This window comes from Toxotes jaculatrix, chromosome 21, assembly GCF_017976425.1.
Source record: "Toxotes jaculatrix isolate fToxJac2 chromosome 21, fToxJac2.pri, whole genome shotgun sequence".
Lineage (NCBI taxonomy): Eukaryota > Metazoa > Chordata > Actinopteri > Toxotidae > Toxotes > Toxotes jaculatrix.
This window is the reverse complement of record NC_054414.1, coordinates 13,410,661-13,427,245: the sequence shown is the minus strand read 5'-3', so window position 1 is coordinate 13,427,245 and position 16,585 is coordinate 13,410,661. Positions and strand designations below refer to the sequence as shown.

The following is a 16,585-nucleotide window of genomic DNA, read 5'->3' as shown; positions in this document are numbered from 1 at the left end:
AAACATCATAGTATAGTAAGGCGTCAAAATCGGACAAAAAAAGTCAAAAATTTTTTCGACCTCAAAACGTCATAAAAAACGTCATAGTATAGTATGGCGTTTTTTTTGGGCAAAAAAAGTCAAAAAATTTTTCGACCTCCAAAAGTCATAAAAAACGTCATAGTACAGTAAGACGTCAAAATCGGACAAAAAAAGTCAAAAATTTTTTCGACCTCAAAATGTCATAAAAAACGTCATAGTATAGTATGGCGTTTTTTTCAGGCAAAAAAAGTCAAAAATTTTTTCGACCTCAAAATGTCATAAAAAACATCATAGTATAGTAAGGCGTCAAAATCGGACAAAAAAAGTCAAAATTTTTTTTGACCTCCAAAAGTCATAAAAAACATCATAGTATAGTATGGCGTTTTTTTCGGGCAAAAAAAGTCAAAAATTTTTTCGACCTCAAAATGTCATAAAAAACGTCATAGTATAGTAAGGCGTCAAAATCGGACAAAAAAAAGTCAAAAATTTTTTCGACCTCAAAATGTCATAAAAAACGTCATAGTATAGTATGGTGTTTTTTTCGGGCAAAAAAAGTCAAAAAAATTTTCGACCTCAAAATGTCATAAAAAACGTCATAGTATAGTATGGCGTTTTTTTTGGGCAAAAAAAGTCAAAAATTTTTTCGACCTCCAAAAGTCATAAAAAACGTCATAGTATAGTATGGCGTTTTTTTCGGGCAAAAAAAGTCAAAAAATTTTTCGACCTCAAAATGTCATAAAAAACGTCATAGTATAGTAAGGCGTCAAAATCGGACAAAAAAAAGTCAAAAATTTTTTCGACCTCAAAATGTCATAAAAAACGTCATAGTATAGTAAGGCGTCAAAATCGGACAAAAAAAGTCAAAATTTTTTTTGACCTCCAAAAGTCATAAAAAACGTCATAGTATAGTAAGGCGTTTTTTTCGGGCAAAAAAAGTCAAAAATTTTTTCGACCTCAAAATGTCATAAAAAACATCATAGTATAGTAAGGCGTCAAAATCGGACAAAAAAAGTCAAAAATTTTTTCGACCTCAAAACGTCATAAAAAACGTCATAGTATAGTATGGCGTTTTTTTTGGGCAAAAAAAGTCAAAAAATTTTTCGACCTCCAAAAGTCATAAAAAACGTCATAGTACAGTAAGGCGTCAAAATCGGACAAAAAAAGTCAAAATTTTTTTCGACCTCCAAAAGTCATAAAAAACGTCATAGTATAGTAAGGCGTCAAAATCGGGCAAAAAAAGTCAAAAATTTTTTCGACCTCAAAACGTCATAAAAAACGTCATAGTATAGTATGGCGTTTTTTTCGGGCAAAAAAAGTCAAAAAATTTTTCGACCTCCAAAAGTCATAAAAAACGTCATAGTATAGTAAGACGTCAAAATCGGACAAAAAAAGTCAAAAAATTTTTCGACCTCAAAATGTCATAAAAAACGTCATAGTATAGTAAGACATCAAAATCGGACAAAAAAAGTCAAAATTTTTTTTGACCTCCAAAAGTCATAAAAAACGTCATAGTATAGTAAGGCGTCAAAATCGGACAAAAAAAGTCAAAAAATTTTTCGACCTCAAAATGTCATAAAAAACGTCATAGTATAGTAAGACGTCAAAATCGGACAAAAAAAGTCAAAATTTTTTTCGAACTCCAAAAGTCATAAAAAACGTCATAGTATAGTAAGGCGTCAAAATCGGACAAAAAAAGTCAAAAATTTTTCCGACCTCCAAAAGTCATAAAAAACGTCATAGTATAGTATGGCGTTTTTTTCGGGCAAAAAAAGTCACAAAATTTTTCGACCTCAAAATGTCATAAAAAACGTCATAGTATAGTATGGCGTTTTTTTCGGGCAAAAAAAGTCACAAAATTTTTCGACCTCAAAATGTCATAAAAAACGTCATAGTATAGTATGGCGTTTTTTTCGGGCAAAAAAAGTCAAAAAAATTTTCGACCTCAAAATGTCATAAAAAACGTCATAGTATAGTATGGCGTTTTTTTCGGGCAAAAAAAGTCAAAAATTTTTTCGACCTCAAAATGTCATAAAAAACGTCATAGTATAGTAAGGCGTCAAAATCGGACAAAAAAAGTCAAAAAATTTTTCGACCTCAAAATGTCATAAAAAACGTCATAGTATAGTAAGACATCAAAATCGGACAAAAAAAGTCAAAATTTTTTTTGACCTCCAAAAGTCATAAAAAACGTCATAGTATAGTAAGGCGTCAAAATCGGACAAAAAAAGTCAAAAAATTTTTCGACCTCAAAATGTCATAAAAAACGTCATAGTATAGTAAGACGTCAAAATCGGACAAAAAAAGTCAAAATTTTTTTCGAACTCCAAAAGTCATAAAAAACGTCATAGTATAGTATGGCGTTTTTTTCGGGCAAAAAAAGTCACAAAATTTTTCGACCTCAAAATGTCATAAAAAACGTCATAGTATAGTATGCCGTTTTTTTCGGGCAAAAAAAGTCAAAAAATTTTCCGACCTCAAAATGTCATAAAAAACGTCATAGTATAGTATGGCGTTTTTTTCGGGCAAAAAAAGTCAAAAAATTTTTCGACCTCCAAAAGTCATAAAAAACGTCATAGTATAGTATGGCGTTTTTTTTGGGCAAAAAAAGTCAAAAAATTTTTCGACCTCAAAATGTCATAAAAAACATCATAGTATAGTATGGCGTTTTTTTCGGGCAAAAAAAGTCAAAAAATTTTCGACCTCAAAATGTCATAAAAAACGTCAGTATAGTAAGGCATCAAAATCGGACAAAAAAAGTCAAAATTTTTTTTGACCTCCAAAAGTCATAAAAAACGTCATAGTATAGTAAGGCGTTTTTTTCGGGCAAAAAAAGTCAAAAATTTTTTCGACCTCAAAATGTCATAAAAAACATCATAGTATAGTAAGGCATCAAAATCGGACAAAAAATGTCAAAATTTTTTTTGACCTCCAAAAGTCATAAAAAACGTCATAGTATAGTAAGGCGTCAAAATCGGACAAAAAAAGTCAAAAAATTTTTCGACCTCAAAATGTCATAAAAAACGTCATAGTATAGTATGGCGTTTTTTTCAGGCAAAAAAAGTCAAAAATTTTTTCGACCTCAAAATGTCATAAAAAACATCATAGTATAGTAAGGCGTCAAAATCGGACAAAAAAAGTCAAAAATTTTTTCGACCTCAAAATGTCATAAAAAACGTCATAGTATAGTATGCCGTTTTTTTTGGGCAAAAAAAGTCAAAAAATTTTTCGACCTCAAAATGTCATAAAAAACGTCATAGTATAGTATGGCGTTTTTTTCGGGCAAAAAAAGTCAAAAAATTTTCGACCTCAAAATGTCATAAAAAACGTCAGTATAGTAAGACTTCAAAATCGGACAAAAAAAGTCAAAAAATTTTTCGACCTCAAAAAGTCATAAAAAACGTCATAGTATAGTATGGCGTTTTTTTTGGGCAAAAAAAGTCAAAAAATTTTTCGACCTCCAAAAGTCATAAAAAACGTCATAGTATAGTATGGCGTTTTTTTCGGGCAAAAAAAGTCAAAAATTTTTTCGACCTCAAAATGTCATAAAAAACGTCATAGTATAGTATGGCGTTTTTTTTGGGCAAAAAAAGTCAAAAAATTTTTCGACCTCAAAATGTCATAAAAAACGTCATAGTATAGTATGGCGTTTTTTTCGGGCAAAAAAAGTCAAAAAATTTTCGACCTCAAAATGTCATAAAAAACGTCAGTATAGTAAGGCATCAAAATCGGACAAAAAAAGTCAAAATTTTTTTTGACCTCCAAAAGTCATAAAAAACGTCATAGTATAGTAAGGCGTTTTTTTCGGGCAAAAAAAGTCAAAAATTTTTTCGACCTCAAAATGTCATAAAAAACATCATAGTATAGTAAGGCATCAAAATCGGACAAAAAATGTCAAAATTTTTTTTGACCTCCAAAAGTCATAAAAAACGTCATAGTATAGTAAGGCGTCAAAATCGGACAAAAAAAGTCAAAAAATTTTTCGACCTCAAAAAGTCATAAAAAACGTCATAGTATAGTATGGCGTTTTTTTTGGGCAAAAAAAGTCAAAAAATTTTTCGACCTCAAAATGTCATAAAAAACGTCATAGTATAGTAAGGCATCAAAATCGGACAAAAAAAGTCAAAATTTTTTTCGACCTCCAAAAGTCATAAAAAACGTCATAGTATAGTAAGGCGTCAAAATCGGACAAAAAAAGTCAAAAATTTTTTCGACCTCAAAATGTCATAAAAAACGTCATAGTATAGTAAGGCGTCAAAATCGGACAAAAAAAGTCAAAATTTTTTCGACCTCAAAATGTCATAAAAAACGTCATAGTATAGTATGGCGTTTTTTTCGGGCAAAAAAAGTCAAAAATTTTTTCGACCTCAAAATGTCATAAAAAACGTCATAGTATAGTAAGGCGTCAAAATCGGACAAAAAAAGTCAAAAAATTTTTCGACCTCAAAATGTCATAAAAAAACGTCATAGTATAGTATGGCGTTTTTTTCGGGCAAAAAAAGTCAAAAAAATTTTCGTCTTCAAAAAGTCATAAAAAACGTCATAGTATAGTAAGGCGTTTTTTTCGGGCAAAAAAAGTCAAAAATTTTTTCGACCTCCAAAAGTCATAAAAAACGTCATAGTATAGTATGGCATTTTTTTCGGGCAAAAAAAGTCACAAAATTTTTCGACCTCAAAATGTCATAAAAAACGTCATAGTATAGTATGCCGTTTTTTTCGGGCAAAAAAAGTCAAAAAATTTTCCGACCTCAAAATGTCATAAAAAACGTCATAGTATAGTATGGCGTTTTTTTTGGGCAAAAAAAGTCAAAAAAATTTTCGACCTCAAAATGTCATAAAAAACGTCATAGTATAGTAAGACATCAAAATCGGACAAAAAAAGTCAAAATTTTTTTTGACCTCCAAAAGTCATAAAAAACGTCATAGTATAGTATGGCGTTTTTTTTGGGCAAAAAAAGTCAAAAAATTTTTCGACCTCAAAATGTCATAAAAAACGTCATAGTATAGTAAGGCGTCAAAATCGGACAAAAAAAGTCAAAAAATTTTTCGACCTCAAAATGTCATAAAAAACGTCATAGTATAGTAAGGCGTTTTTTTTGGGCAAAAAAAGTCAAAACATTTTTCGACCTCAAAATGTCATAAAAAACGTCATAGTATAGTAAGGCGTTTTTTTCGGGCAAAAAAAGTCAAAAATTTTTTCGACCTCCAAAAGTCATAAAAAAACGTCATAGTATAGTATGGCTTTTTTTTTGGGCAAAAAAAGTCAAAAAATTTTTCGACCTCAAAATGTCATAAAAAACGTCATAGTATAGTAAGGCATCAAAATCGGATAAAAAAAGTCAAAATTTTTTTTGACCTCCAAAAGTCATAAAAAAGGTCATAGTATAGTAAGGCGACAAAATCGGACAAAAAAAGTCAAAATTTTTCGACCTCCAAAAGTAATAAAAAACGTCATAGTATAGTATTGCGTTTTTTTTGGGCAAAAAAAGTCAAAAAAATTTTCGACCTCAAAATGTCATAAAAAACGTCATAGTATAGTAAGGCATCAAAATCGGACAAAAAAAGTCAAAAATTTTTTTGACCTCCAAAAGTCATAAAAAACGTCATAGTATAGTATGGCGTTTTTTTGGGGCAAAAAAAGTCACAAAATTTTTCGACCTCAAAATGTCATAAAAAACGTCATAGTATAGTAAGGCATCAAAATCGGACAAAAAAAGTCAAAAATTTTTTTGACCTCCAAAAGTCATAAAAAACGTCATAGTATAGTAAGGCGTTTTTTTCGGGCAAAAAAAGTCAAAAATTTTTTCGACCTCCAAAAGTCATAAAAAACATCATAGTATAGTATGGCGTTTTTTTCGGGCAAAAAAAATCAAAAATTTTTTCGACCTCAAAATGTCATAAAAAACGTCATAGTATAGTAAGGCGTTTTTTTCGGGCAAAAAAAGTCAAAAAATTTTTCTACCTCAAAATGTCATAAAAAACGTCATAGTATAGTAAGGCGTCAAAATCGGACAAAAAAAGTCAAAAATTTTTTTGACCTCCAAAAGTCATAAAAAACGTCATAGTATAGTATGGCGTTTTTTTCGGGCAAAAAAAGTCAAAAATTTTTTCGACCTCCAAAAGTCCTAAAAAAAAACGTCATAGTATAGTAAGGCGTCAAAATCGGCCAAAAAAAGTCAAAAATTTTTTCGACCTCCAAAAGTCATAAAAAACGTCATAGTATAATATGGCGTTTTTTTCGGGCAAAAAAAGTCAAAAATTTTTTCGACCTCAAAATGTCATAAAAAACGTCATAGTATAGTATGGCGTTTTTTTCGGGCAAAAAAAGTCACAAAATTTTTCGACCTCAAAATGTCATAAAAAACGTCATAGTATAGTAAGACGTCAAAATCGGACAAAAAAAGTCAAAAAATTTTTCGACCTTAAAATGTCAGAAAAAACGTCATAGTATAGTAAGGCGTCAAAATCGGCCAAAAAAAGTCAAATTTTTTTTCGGCCTCAAAATGTCATAAAAAACATCATAGTATAGTAAGGCGTCAAAATCGGGCAAAAAAAGTCAAAATTTTTTTTTACCTCAAAATGTCATAAAAAACGTCATAGTATAGTAAGGCGTTTTTTTCGGGCAAAAAAAGTCAAAAAAATTTTCGACCTCAAAACGTCAGAAAAAACGTCACAGTATAGCAAGGCGTTTTTTTCGGGCAAAAAAAGTCAAAAACTTTTTCGACCTCAAAATGTCATAAAAAACGTCACAGTATAGTAAGGCGTTTTTTTCGGGCAAAAAAAGTCACAATTTTTTTCGGCCTCAAAATGTCATAAAAAACGTCATAGTATAGTATGGCGTTTTTTTCGGGCAAAAAAAGTCAAAAATTTTTTCTACCTCAAAATGTCATAAAAAACGTCATAGTATAGTAAGGCGTTTTTTTCGGGCAAAAAAAGTCAAAAAATTTTTCGACCTCAAAATGTCATAAAAAACGTCATAGTATAGTATGGCGTTTTTTTCGGGCAAAAAAAGTCAAAATTTTTTTCGACCTCAAAAAGTCATAAAAAACGTCATAGTATAGTATGGCGTTTTTTTCGGGCAAAAAAAGTCAAAATTTTTTTCGACCTCAAAAAGTCATAAAAAACGTCATAGTATAGTAAGGCGTCAAAATCGGACAAAAAAAGTCAAAAATTTTTTTGACCTCCAAAAGTCATAAAAAACGTCATAGTATAGTATGGCGTTTTTTTCGGGCAAAAAAAGTCAAAAATTTTTTTGACCTCCAAAAGTCATAAAAAACGTCATAGTATAGTAAGGCGTCAAAATCGGCCAAAAAAAGTCAAAATTTTTTTTGGCCTCAAAATGTCATAAAAAACATCATAGTATAGTAAGGCGTCAAAATCGGGCAAAAAAAGTCAAAATTTTTTTTGACCTCAAAATGTCATAAAAAACGTCATAGTATAGTAAGGCGTCAAAATCGGCCAAAAAAAGTCAAAATTTTTCTTGGACTTTTTTTTGTTATAAAAAACTTCATAGTATAGTAAGGCGTCAAAATTGGCCAAAAAAAGTCAAAAAAATTTTTTACCTCAAAATGTCATAAAAAACGTCATAGTATAGTAAGGCGTCAAAATCGGCCAAAAAAAGTCTAAATTTTTTTTGACCTAAAAATGTCATAAAAAACATCATAGTATAGTAAGGCATCAAAGTCCGATTTTTTTTGGGTCTCAAAATGTCATAAAAGTGGTCATAGTATAGTAAGTCGTCAAAATTGGCCAAAAAAAGTCCGATTTTTTTTTGGCCTCAAAATGTCATAAAAATGGTCTTAGTATAGTAAGGCGTCAAAATCGGCCAAAAAAAGTCCTACTTTAGTAAGGCCTCAAAATGTAATGGTATAGTAAGCACGAATGTGTACACTGACTTCCTGTGTCTCTCCCAATGGTAGTGAGAGTAACCTGCAGTAATTAGATTCTCCTGTCGTTTTGCTCAGTGTATAGAGCATTGTGACGTGACAGAGAAGAGTTGCCTGACTGGCACTTTGAGAAGCTTCAGTTATGACTTTGGTGGCATTTGCCTAAGGATTTACTCCCCCTCTACCTTCATTCCTTCAGACATACTTCAATGATAATATCCTCACCTTGATCCGGACGCTGGTAACAGGCGGGGCGACCCCGGAGCTGGAGGGGCTTCTGGCAGAGGAGAATGCATTACGGGGTGGCTACAGCACACCACAGACCCTGGCGAATAGGGACAGGTGTCGTGTGGCACAGCTGGCCTTGTACGACGGGCCCTTTGCTGATCTTGGGGTAAGTAACTCATCTTGTCACCTAAGGGCTAAGCACATCTTTGTCTGCTTGTATTGTGGGATCTGACTTTAGTGAAAGGCTTCAGACTAACAGGGACGGCTGTGATTCAGAGTTCAGATAAGTAGCAGGGATTTTATGCCCAACAGTAGGTGAGTTCTATGACAATGAAATTCAGAGTTGTAATCCAGTTCAGTCATCACCAGATAAGTACATCTAGTGAACAAAAACAAAAATATTACATTTCATTAATGACCTGCAAAGACTTTCAGTTTCAAGTGAAAGTAGCCTGCAGCCATTTATAATGTCATCCAATTTAAGACATAAAAAAACAAAATAAGCTTGTTTATCATGCATACCTGTGCATGCTTTTGATTTGCCAAAGAACAAAACAAAGAAGCTGTGAATTCTTGCTTATTCTACAAAGATTTTCTAAAATGGCCTGGACCATATTATTGGCACTTAGAAGTGGTGATTGCAGTGATATTTCAAGCAGCCTGTTGTCTGTCTGTTAGTCTCATGGGTATCATGGTCTTACAGTCAGAAGAAGACCCAGGAAAACACAGCTTTTGGAAGAGAAACATTAAAAAGCCCAACCGGCGTTTGCTGAAATGCATGTTGACAAGCCACAGTGCTTCTGAGAGAATATCCTTCAGACAGATGAAACAAATCTAGAGCTTTTTGATAAGTCACATCAGCTCTTTGTTCACAGAAGAAAAAATTAAGCTTTCAAAGAAAAGAAGATCATCCATACAGTAAAACACGGAGAAGGCCAAAACATGTAATGGGGTTGCTTTGTTGCTTCTGGCAGGCACAGGGTGCCTTGAATCTATGCAGGGCACAATGAAATCAGAAGATTATCGAGGCAATGGCTCCTCCAGCTGGATAATGACCCAAAACATGCATCTAAAGGCACAGAAGAATTGATGAAAAGAAAACATTGGACAGTTCTGAAGTGGCCTTCTATGAATCCTGATCTTAATCCAACTGAACATCAAAAAAGCAGAATCTCACAGTTGGACGAAAGCGTCCATCAAACCTCAGAGAACTGGAGCAGTTTGCTCAAGAACACAGGGCCAGACTATCAGTTGAGAAGTGTTGAAGTCTCATTTAGAGCTACACATAGAGCTTGTATTGATTGCCTCAAAAGGGCGTGCTACACAATGTTAGGTGAAGGGTTACTTCTCCCCGGCATTTTGTTCTCAGGATCATTTTTTTCAATAAATGGCCACTGAAGAGGCAAAAAACTAAGCCAAGCTATCTTGCATATTGTAGCTCATTAGCTCAGTTGCTAACAGGAAAATACGTTAACACAACTTATTCAAAACCACTTATAACTACCTAAAAAACATGCTCTTGAGGAGCAGTTAATACTCAGTCAGAGGAGGATTAAATAAAGCTGAATGGTGCAACACAGCCAACCAAAGGAAGCTTTCTCTACTCCCCAGCTCTACATTATTCCCTGAAAGGTCCCTGTGAGTGAATACACTGATTGCACTGATTCCACTGCATTTAATTAACTGCACTGCGAAATTTTGCAGTTTTGGTGGAGAATTTGCTCATAACAGAAATCTTCCATCACCATCATCACCTGCAGCAGATAAACACTGATAAGTTCAGGACTAATTTTTAATGCTGGAGCTATATTTAGTCCAAGTAAATAATTATTATGATTTATTTTTAATATTTTTAACATATACGTGAGTGTTGGATTTGTTAAATTACACACTGTGAACTGCACTTTTGTCTCTGTCTTGCAGGATGGTGGTTGTTATGGTGACCTGTTTTGTAAAGCCCTGAAAACATACAACATGTTGTGCTTCGGTATCTATCGGTTACGAGATGCACATATAACACACACACAAAGCCAATGTACCAAACGGTGAGTCCTTGAATTTACATGCTCAGAACTGGGATCCATAAAATAAGTCTATGTCAAAAAAAATCACTTCTACCTACTCTAAATTTAGAACTGGGCTCCCATCTGTTCCCTCTCTCCTCTAGGTATGTCATAACCAATCCACCATATGCGTTTGAGCTGGTGCCCTCAGACCTGATATTCTGCCTGATGCAGTTTGACCACAACGCTGGCCAGTCTCGAACGAGCCTCTCCCACTCTTCCCATTCGTCCCATTCCTCCAGCAAAAAGAGCTCCTCTGTCCACTCTATCCCGACCACCAACCGCACCAACCGCACCAAAAGCAGGGACTCACGAGACAAACAAAAGTATGTGCCCCTCTAAAGCTCTCTGACTTTCTATATCCGTAAACAGTGCCTGCCAACAGTGTTGTCCTGTCTGTCCTTTTGCAAGGTCCAGACAGACTGTAACATGTCTGGCTGGTGATGTGTGTATGCTTGTCTGAATGTGTATGTATGTGTTACTTTTATGTCTTAGTTTGCATTGAATAACATCATGCAGTACAGAACAGTTACTCCTTGAGCAAGACCATCCAGTGGCATAGGGCAAAGTAACCAACCACAAAGGGCTTCTGTCTTTCCTGGGGGCCTCCATGCACTGAGGTTTTTCTTGGAGTTTCTTTCCATCAATTTGTTGTTCCTGTGGTTGTGAATTTTCGATTCTTTTAAAATTTTTATGCCAAGAATTACAGTAGACTTTTGGGGGTTGTGAATAATTCTGTTATTCTTGAGTACAGGGGTAATGTTGCTCATGATTTAACAGAATTTTTCTTGATTTTCATTTTAGGACACATTTTTGATTTCTGCCCTTGTTTTGATCCTGGTTTTATAGACTTTACTCTAAAAACGTAAGGTTCACCTATTTCACTGTCTTCCCCATCATCGTCATTTAAATTTTCATTGTTGAATTCACTGTAGTCCTCTTACCTGCACACAAAGGGCCAACTTCAACAAGTGATTAGAACTCTTCCAGTTTGAGATGATGCCATCTTGACTGAAGGAAGGAAGGGCCCTAAAAGCAAAAGAAAGCATATTTTTTTATGTGTGACATGGCCCACAACAATATATAATAGAACAGAGTAGGAATCGGGCAAACATTTCAAATGTTTTACTTTTCCTTATACTGTACTTTGTTGTGTTAACAGCTCTCACTTCTGTGATGATGGTCACCAGGTCTTTCCACCTTACAGCATTCCAAGTTTTGCTTTGTTGGAACATGTTTCTTTGGTTTAAATTAAAGCTGAACCTTCTTGTACTTGAACTGCACTTTAAATGACATGTCTTAAAAGTTCATATTTTGTCATGTCTTTGAAATACTGAACATCATGTCCTCTTAATGCCTTTTGATTTCCATTAACATTCAAATGCTATACTTTCACTTATTAAATGTTATTTGCCTCCATGAAGTATTATGACAAGATATTTGCAAGCAGAAAATGTTACAGTTATTAATAAAGTTACACCACCATTATAATTATACTGTCTTTCCATGTGAATATCACATCTCAGTGTTATTTTATATTTGTTAAACTCTTTTTCAAGGCATTTTAGTGAATGTTTGGCTACTAGTAATTAGATTGTTTTTGACATCAAGTAACTGCCACAAACTACCCCGGTGTTTGCTGAAGGTCATGGGTCAGTAAAGCAAACAGAACTACATCATCTGCAGAAAGGCAGAGATTCAGACAAATTGGATTCCCTAAACTTCTCAGCTGCACCTATAAATTATTTCCATGAGGACAACAAAAACAAATAATGCTCCTCATGCAGTACATTCACATACCACTACAAGGGAAACAGTCATAAACCTTCACAAGTTCACACAATACATGCAGACCAGATAAGCAAGATCCCATGGCCACTCCCGTACTTCTGCGAATGTAAAGAGCTTCTCTATTGTTTCATGACCAGGATGGAATCCATCATGTGATACCACAGTAACTGGAGCACACTGTCAGGGCCTCTTACTCTAAAAGGAGAACCATCCCCGCCATCTGCCAGTCCACAGGCACAATCCAAGTGTGCCATGGGACACTGAAAAGGTGTGTCCAAGACACCTTAACAATATTCAGTGTATCCAGAATCTCAGGGCACTTCTAATCCACCCTTCATATATAGTATTCCCAGACAGGATGTAGGTTTGAGTTACTAAGCATTACTGTCTGTCATTGTGTGTATTTCAGTTTACAAAGATCTAAAGATGTTCTGTTATTAGCACATTTAGAGGATTTTGCAGAACTGGCAGAGGTATGCGTTCTCCAATTACTTTCTAATATACTACTCTTTCTATGAGAAAATATTCACACTTAAATATAGATTGTTCATTCACAAAAATGAATGAGCACATTTTCACAGCTGCTGAATGAACACTACAAGCTTTCTATGGTTAGTAATCTGTGCTAAAAAAAACATGTTCAGCTGCACAAACTCATTTACATTGCATATTTTAGAGAACTACATTTATGTTCGACATGAAGTTGCTGAGAGCTCTTGTTTTGTGCTGATACCAAAGTACATTATACAACACATTTTGTAATGTTAGCTGCATGCTGCTCATTGGGTTCTGAATTACATCTGAAACATGGACAACATCATCCCCCCAGCTGTTTTGGCAATAGGCATGGATACAGTCTGGCTGCTTCACACATGCTACATTGGCTAGATGCATAGTAATGGCACTTAAAGATTTTCTGACATGATCCATATTCTGTTTTTCTTTATTTTTTGTTGTTATTTGGTCGCACCCTTCTGTTTAACCTACTCTACATCCATGTGTAATGAGAGCATCTGCTGTTTTTATGCCTCTGATCATCATGCTGTGCTGTTTCTGTTATTAATGGTCATATCAGTGTTTCCCATTTAGCTTACATTTAGTGTACTACTTTCTTTTTCCAAAGTGCAACAAGGATGAATAGAGTGGGCCAAGGTATGGAAGTGAATGATTATGCATGATGTTAAATAATGCATTGAACACGGTCATGTCCTTGCTGACATTTTGCCCTCTGAATGAAAGCCAAGTAGTATGGTGTTTCCAAATGACTGCATCAGGAGCGCATGGTTATGACCTGTGCAATACTTCTCACTGTAGGTTTGACTGTGTGGTTGCAACTGACTGGTTTGATGCTACTTCACTTTATTCTGTCAGAAGTCATGTTTGATGTTTTATTATTGGCAACATGTAGCTACTGGCATATGTGTTAATGTGCTATAGCAACACAGCCTTGAGTCATGTTGATGAAAATGCATGACCACAGACATTGCCAAGTGGATGAATCACCACTGATATACTATGCCAGACTATCAATTTCTTTCAATAAGAAAAGAAAGTTGCATCAAGCCAAAAGCCTGAAGCCCCTCAAAAAGATTTTTAAAAAACCTTATGTATGAATTGTTAAATTAAAAGTATTAACTTCTAATTTATTACAGTGAAGTATGAGAACAGATTTTGTTTAAGTGGTGACTTGCATGACTGATGACCCAACAAAACAGCATGCTTCAATGGCAGTATGGTATATATGAGAAACCTTTTGACGAGTGACATGACAGAGGTGAAAACTGGGACAATGGGACACTGAGTGATATGTACCTGCTATTTAAAGTTCAACTTGGATCTTGATTTCATCATGTCAGAATTTCTTACACACTATCAATTGACACGACAATTTCTTGTCCTCCCAATGTTCTGTGTGCACTTAAAACACAACTGAAAACAAAACACAACAAAACTGAATTAACGTCCATGTAGCATTAACTGTCTGATGTCCCTCCTCTTTGTCTCTATTTGATTTTGGCTCTTTCTCAGAAAAGACATGGTTTACAGATGAACCAGAGAATACCCACCTGAGGACCATACAGATCAAGCCTGTGAATACTCTCGCCGTCAACCAAGTCAGTCAATGTAAATCCACAAGCAGCTTGATTCCACCCATCAGAGAAGCAGAAGACGAGTGCTGAGCTATGGATCCACGCTGACACCTGGACGTTTGGACTACCAGAGGACTTGTCATGTAGGTGTCAGACTGGGATTCGGGACATCTTCTCATCTGCAAACATAAATCATCAGTTGACATTAGATGAGATGAACACAAACTGCTTTCCTCATCCACTGCTGCAGAAATCTTATTGTACAAGCAGTCATACATGAAATATACATAAGGACAATCATAGTCAAGTATCGCAGTCACTCAACTATTAGTTTGCACAGCTAATCTGTAGTGGTGACCAGACTCCATGACTTTTTTGTTCCATTTTGGGGAATGTGGGTCACTTGAAGGAAACAACCAATGTAAAAATGACTACTACTATTAAAAGAGGGAGATATTACTGGATCCAATTTTGCAATTGTAAAAGTTGCCTTTTTAGCTGTCAATGAACAACTACTACTACTGCATTTACTTTACCCAGTGTTGCAGAGTTATTCTGTACAGTATGTTAAAATGTGTATTTTACATCCAGCTGCGATCCCACCACAATGGCATTGCTAGTGACTGACTCTCAGTGATTCCTTTGCCATTTGGAGCTAATTCACAACATTTGTGACAGTTACGATGGCCAGTGTCCATGTGTAAATGGCATTTGGCTCCAGCCTTATCTCTATTCATTTATATTTGTCTTATCTTGCCTTTTTGAGTCAATTGTTATAAATGTTTTCATGTCACCGTTTGGTTGCAATGTCCAAAATCCCCTAAATCTTACTGAGTAAAGCTTTTAAGAAAAAGAAAGTTGCTACAGGGGTAAAACGTTAGGGACAGTGTTTTTTCTTTTCTTTTTTTAATGTTAATAGCCAAATATGATGGAGCTGTTTTGTTGGCAATATTATCATATAACCAAAAATCTTGCACAGTTTCTAATACAGTGACAGTTATTCATTTATTTAAGACACCATAGACAGCAAAGTCAAATACTATGACATAGCATGGCGCCATATTATAAGTCTGTAGGTGAACTGAATATGAAAGCCACATATCGCATGAAGTGGGCATCTTTAAGTCCTCCTTTGGCTGTAAGCACTGCCTGACACAGGATTGTCTTGGAGGCCATTAAGCGCTTGTATGTACTCCATGACCAATCTTAATGCCATAATCAGACATGTTCATGCTTTAAAAAAAACAGCTCTATCATAAAAAGTGCTTTTGGTTATTTATATGTTCTGAATTTGTTCTGTTGGTAAACCATCTTGGTGATCAATTACATATCTGAAATATCCATAAAACAAACAATTTATACACGTGATAAAGCATCAATGATTTGTTTCAGTTAGTGAGCACATGAGGCCAGAATACAGAGCTAAGAATGGTTATTAATCTTATCTGAATAATAAATCATAGCTATATTGGCACTGTTGTCACTTTACTTCAGAATCAATGAAGGAGAAGAAAAGTTTAAAAAAAATATATATTAATAAATATAATAATAAAAACACAAGAAATCCATAAAATCCTTAATCTACTGAGGTTGCGTCACTGTATAGCTGAGGATTCATGTTGGATGTAAAAAGAGAAAGGTTGTGACATTTTTACTGGCACAGAGAACATCCAAGCCATCCATCCCCTCAGTGCCAGTAATGTGCCAGGCAGTGCTGAAGCCAACGGAGGACTCCAGAAGACCCACTGCTGCGAAAAGAGGCTTCTAGTTTAGCTGGATTTAAGCAAAATTTAACTTTGCTGTGAGACTGAGAAATGTACTTTCCTCTTTGTTTTCCATCTTGCCAGCTTGGAGACCATTCTTAAAAAAACTAGTCTTTGAATTTCTTACTATGAGGCTGTAATTCCCTGGAGATTAAACAGAACTGTAGTAAATAATTTGAAAAGTCTTAAAACTATTTTTGAATGATCCATCATCAATAGCAGAGCCTGATAGCAGTTCATTTTGATGTACTCCTCAAAGAAATCTGTAAAGCTTAATGTAAAATATTTCTTTCTAGTGTGTTCTTGTTTGACAGATATTCTTGTTTGCCAGTACCTGTTGGGTTGAGAGACATTCGGCATTGCAGTCTAGTTTGTATTATTTTGTGCATTTTTTTTTTAGCACACTGACTTGTGGATACAATGACAGTGCTAAGTTGATATTTCTGACATTATGTCATTATACCCAATAATAAATACAGTTTATTGTCTTGTACAAATAGGCTTGTACATAAATTGTACATGATTTCATTTTGTATTTTCACAAATTAAAAGCTGATGTATTGTGTTCTACAGTATGTTATGTCTTCTATTTTCTGAGACTTATCTAGGAAGTTACTGTTGCTGAATGGACACACGGCACACAGAAAACAATAATACAGAAGCTCTAGGCCACAATTTACACATTTGTTTATCAGAGAGGGACTATATACTGTATGAAGTCTTCTTCTGTGATGATGATACAAGGC

The 16,585-nt window shown here is 34.6% G+C and overlaps 1 protein-coding gene across 7 annotated transcripts in view; it reads left to right on the top strand.

Moving 5' to 3' along the window:
* Positions 1 to 16,270, top strand: part of LOC121201435 (calcium-activated potassium channel subunit alpha-1-like) — a 105,145-nt gene extending 88,875 nt beyond the window's left edge. For 5 of the 7 annotated variants that reach the window (XM_041067263.1, XM_041067261.1, XM_041067262.1 and 2 more), the window contains 4 exons: positions 8,104 to 8,298; positions 10,056 to 10,177; positions 10,300 to 10,521; positions 14,015 to 16,270. In XM_041067263.1, coding sequence (XP_040923197.1) covers positions 8,104 to 8,298; positions 10,056 to 10,177; positions 10,300 to 10,521; positions 14,015 to 14,036 — 561 coding nt within the window. In that variant the 3' untranslated portion in view covers positions 14,037 to 16,270. Of the gene's footprint in view, positions 1 to 8,103; positions 8,299 to 10,055; positions 10,178 to 10,299; positions 10,522 to 13,109; positions 13,139 to 13,357; positions 13,360 to 14,014 lie in introns of all 7 variants that reach the window. The other 2 variants (XM_041067266.1, XM_041067265.1) reach the window with 2 other exon arrangements.
* Positions 16,271 to 16,585: the final 315 nt, after the last annotated feature.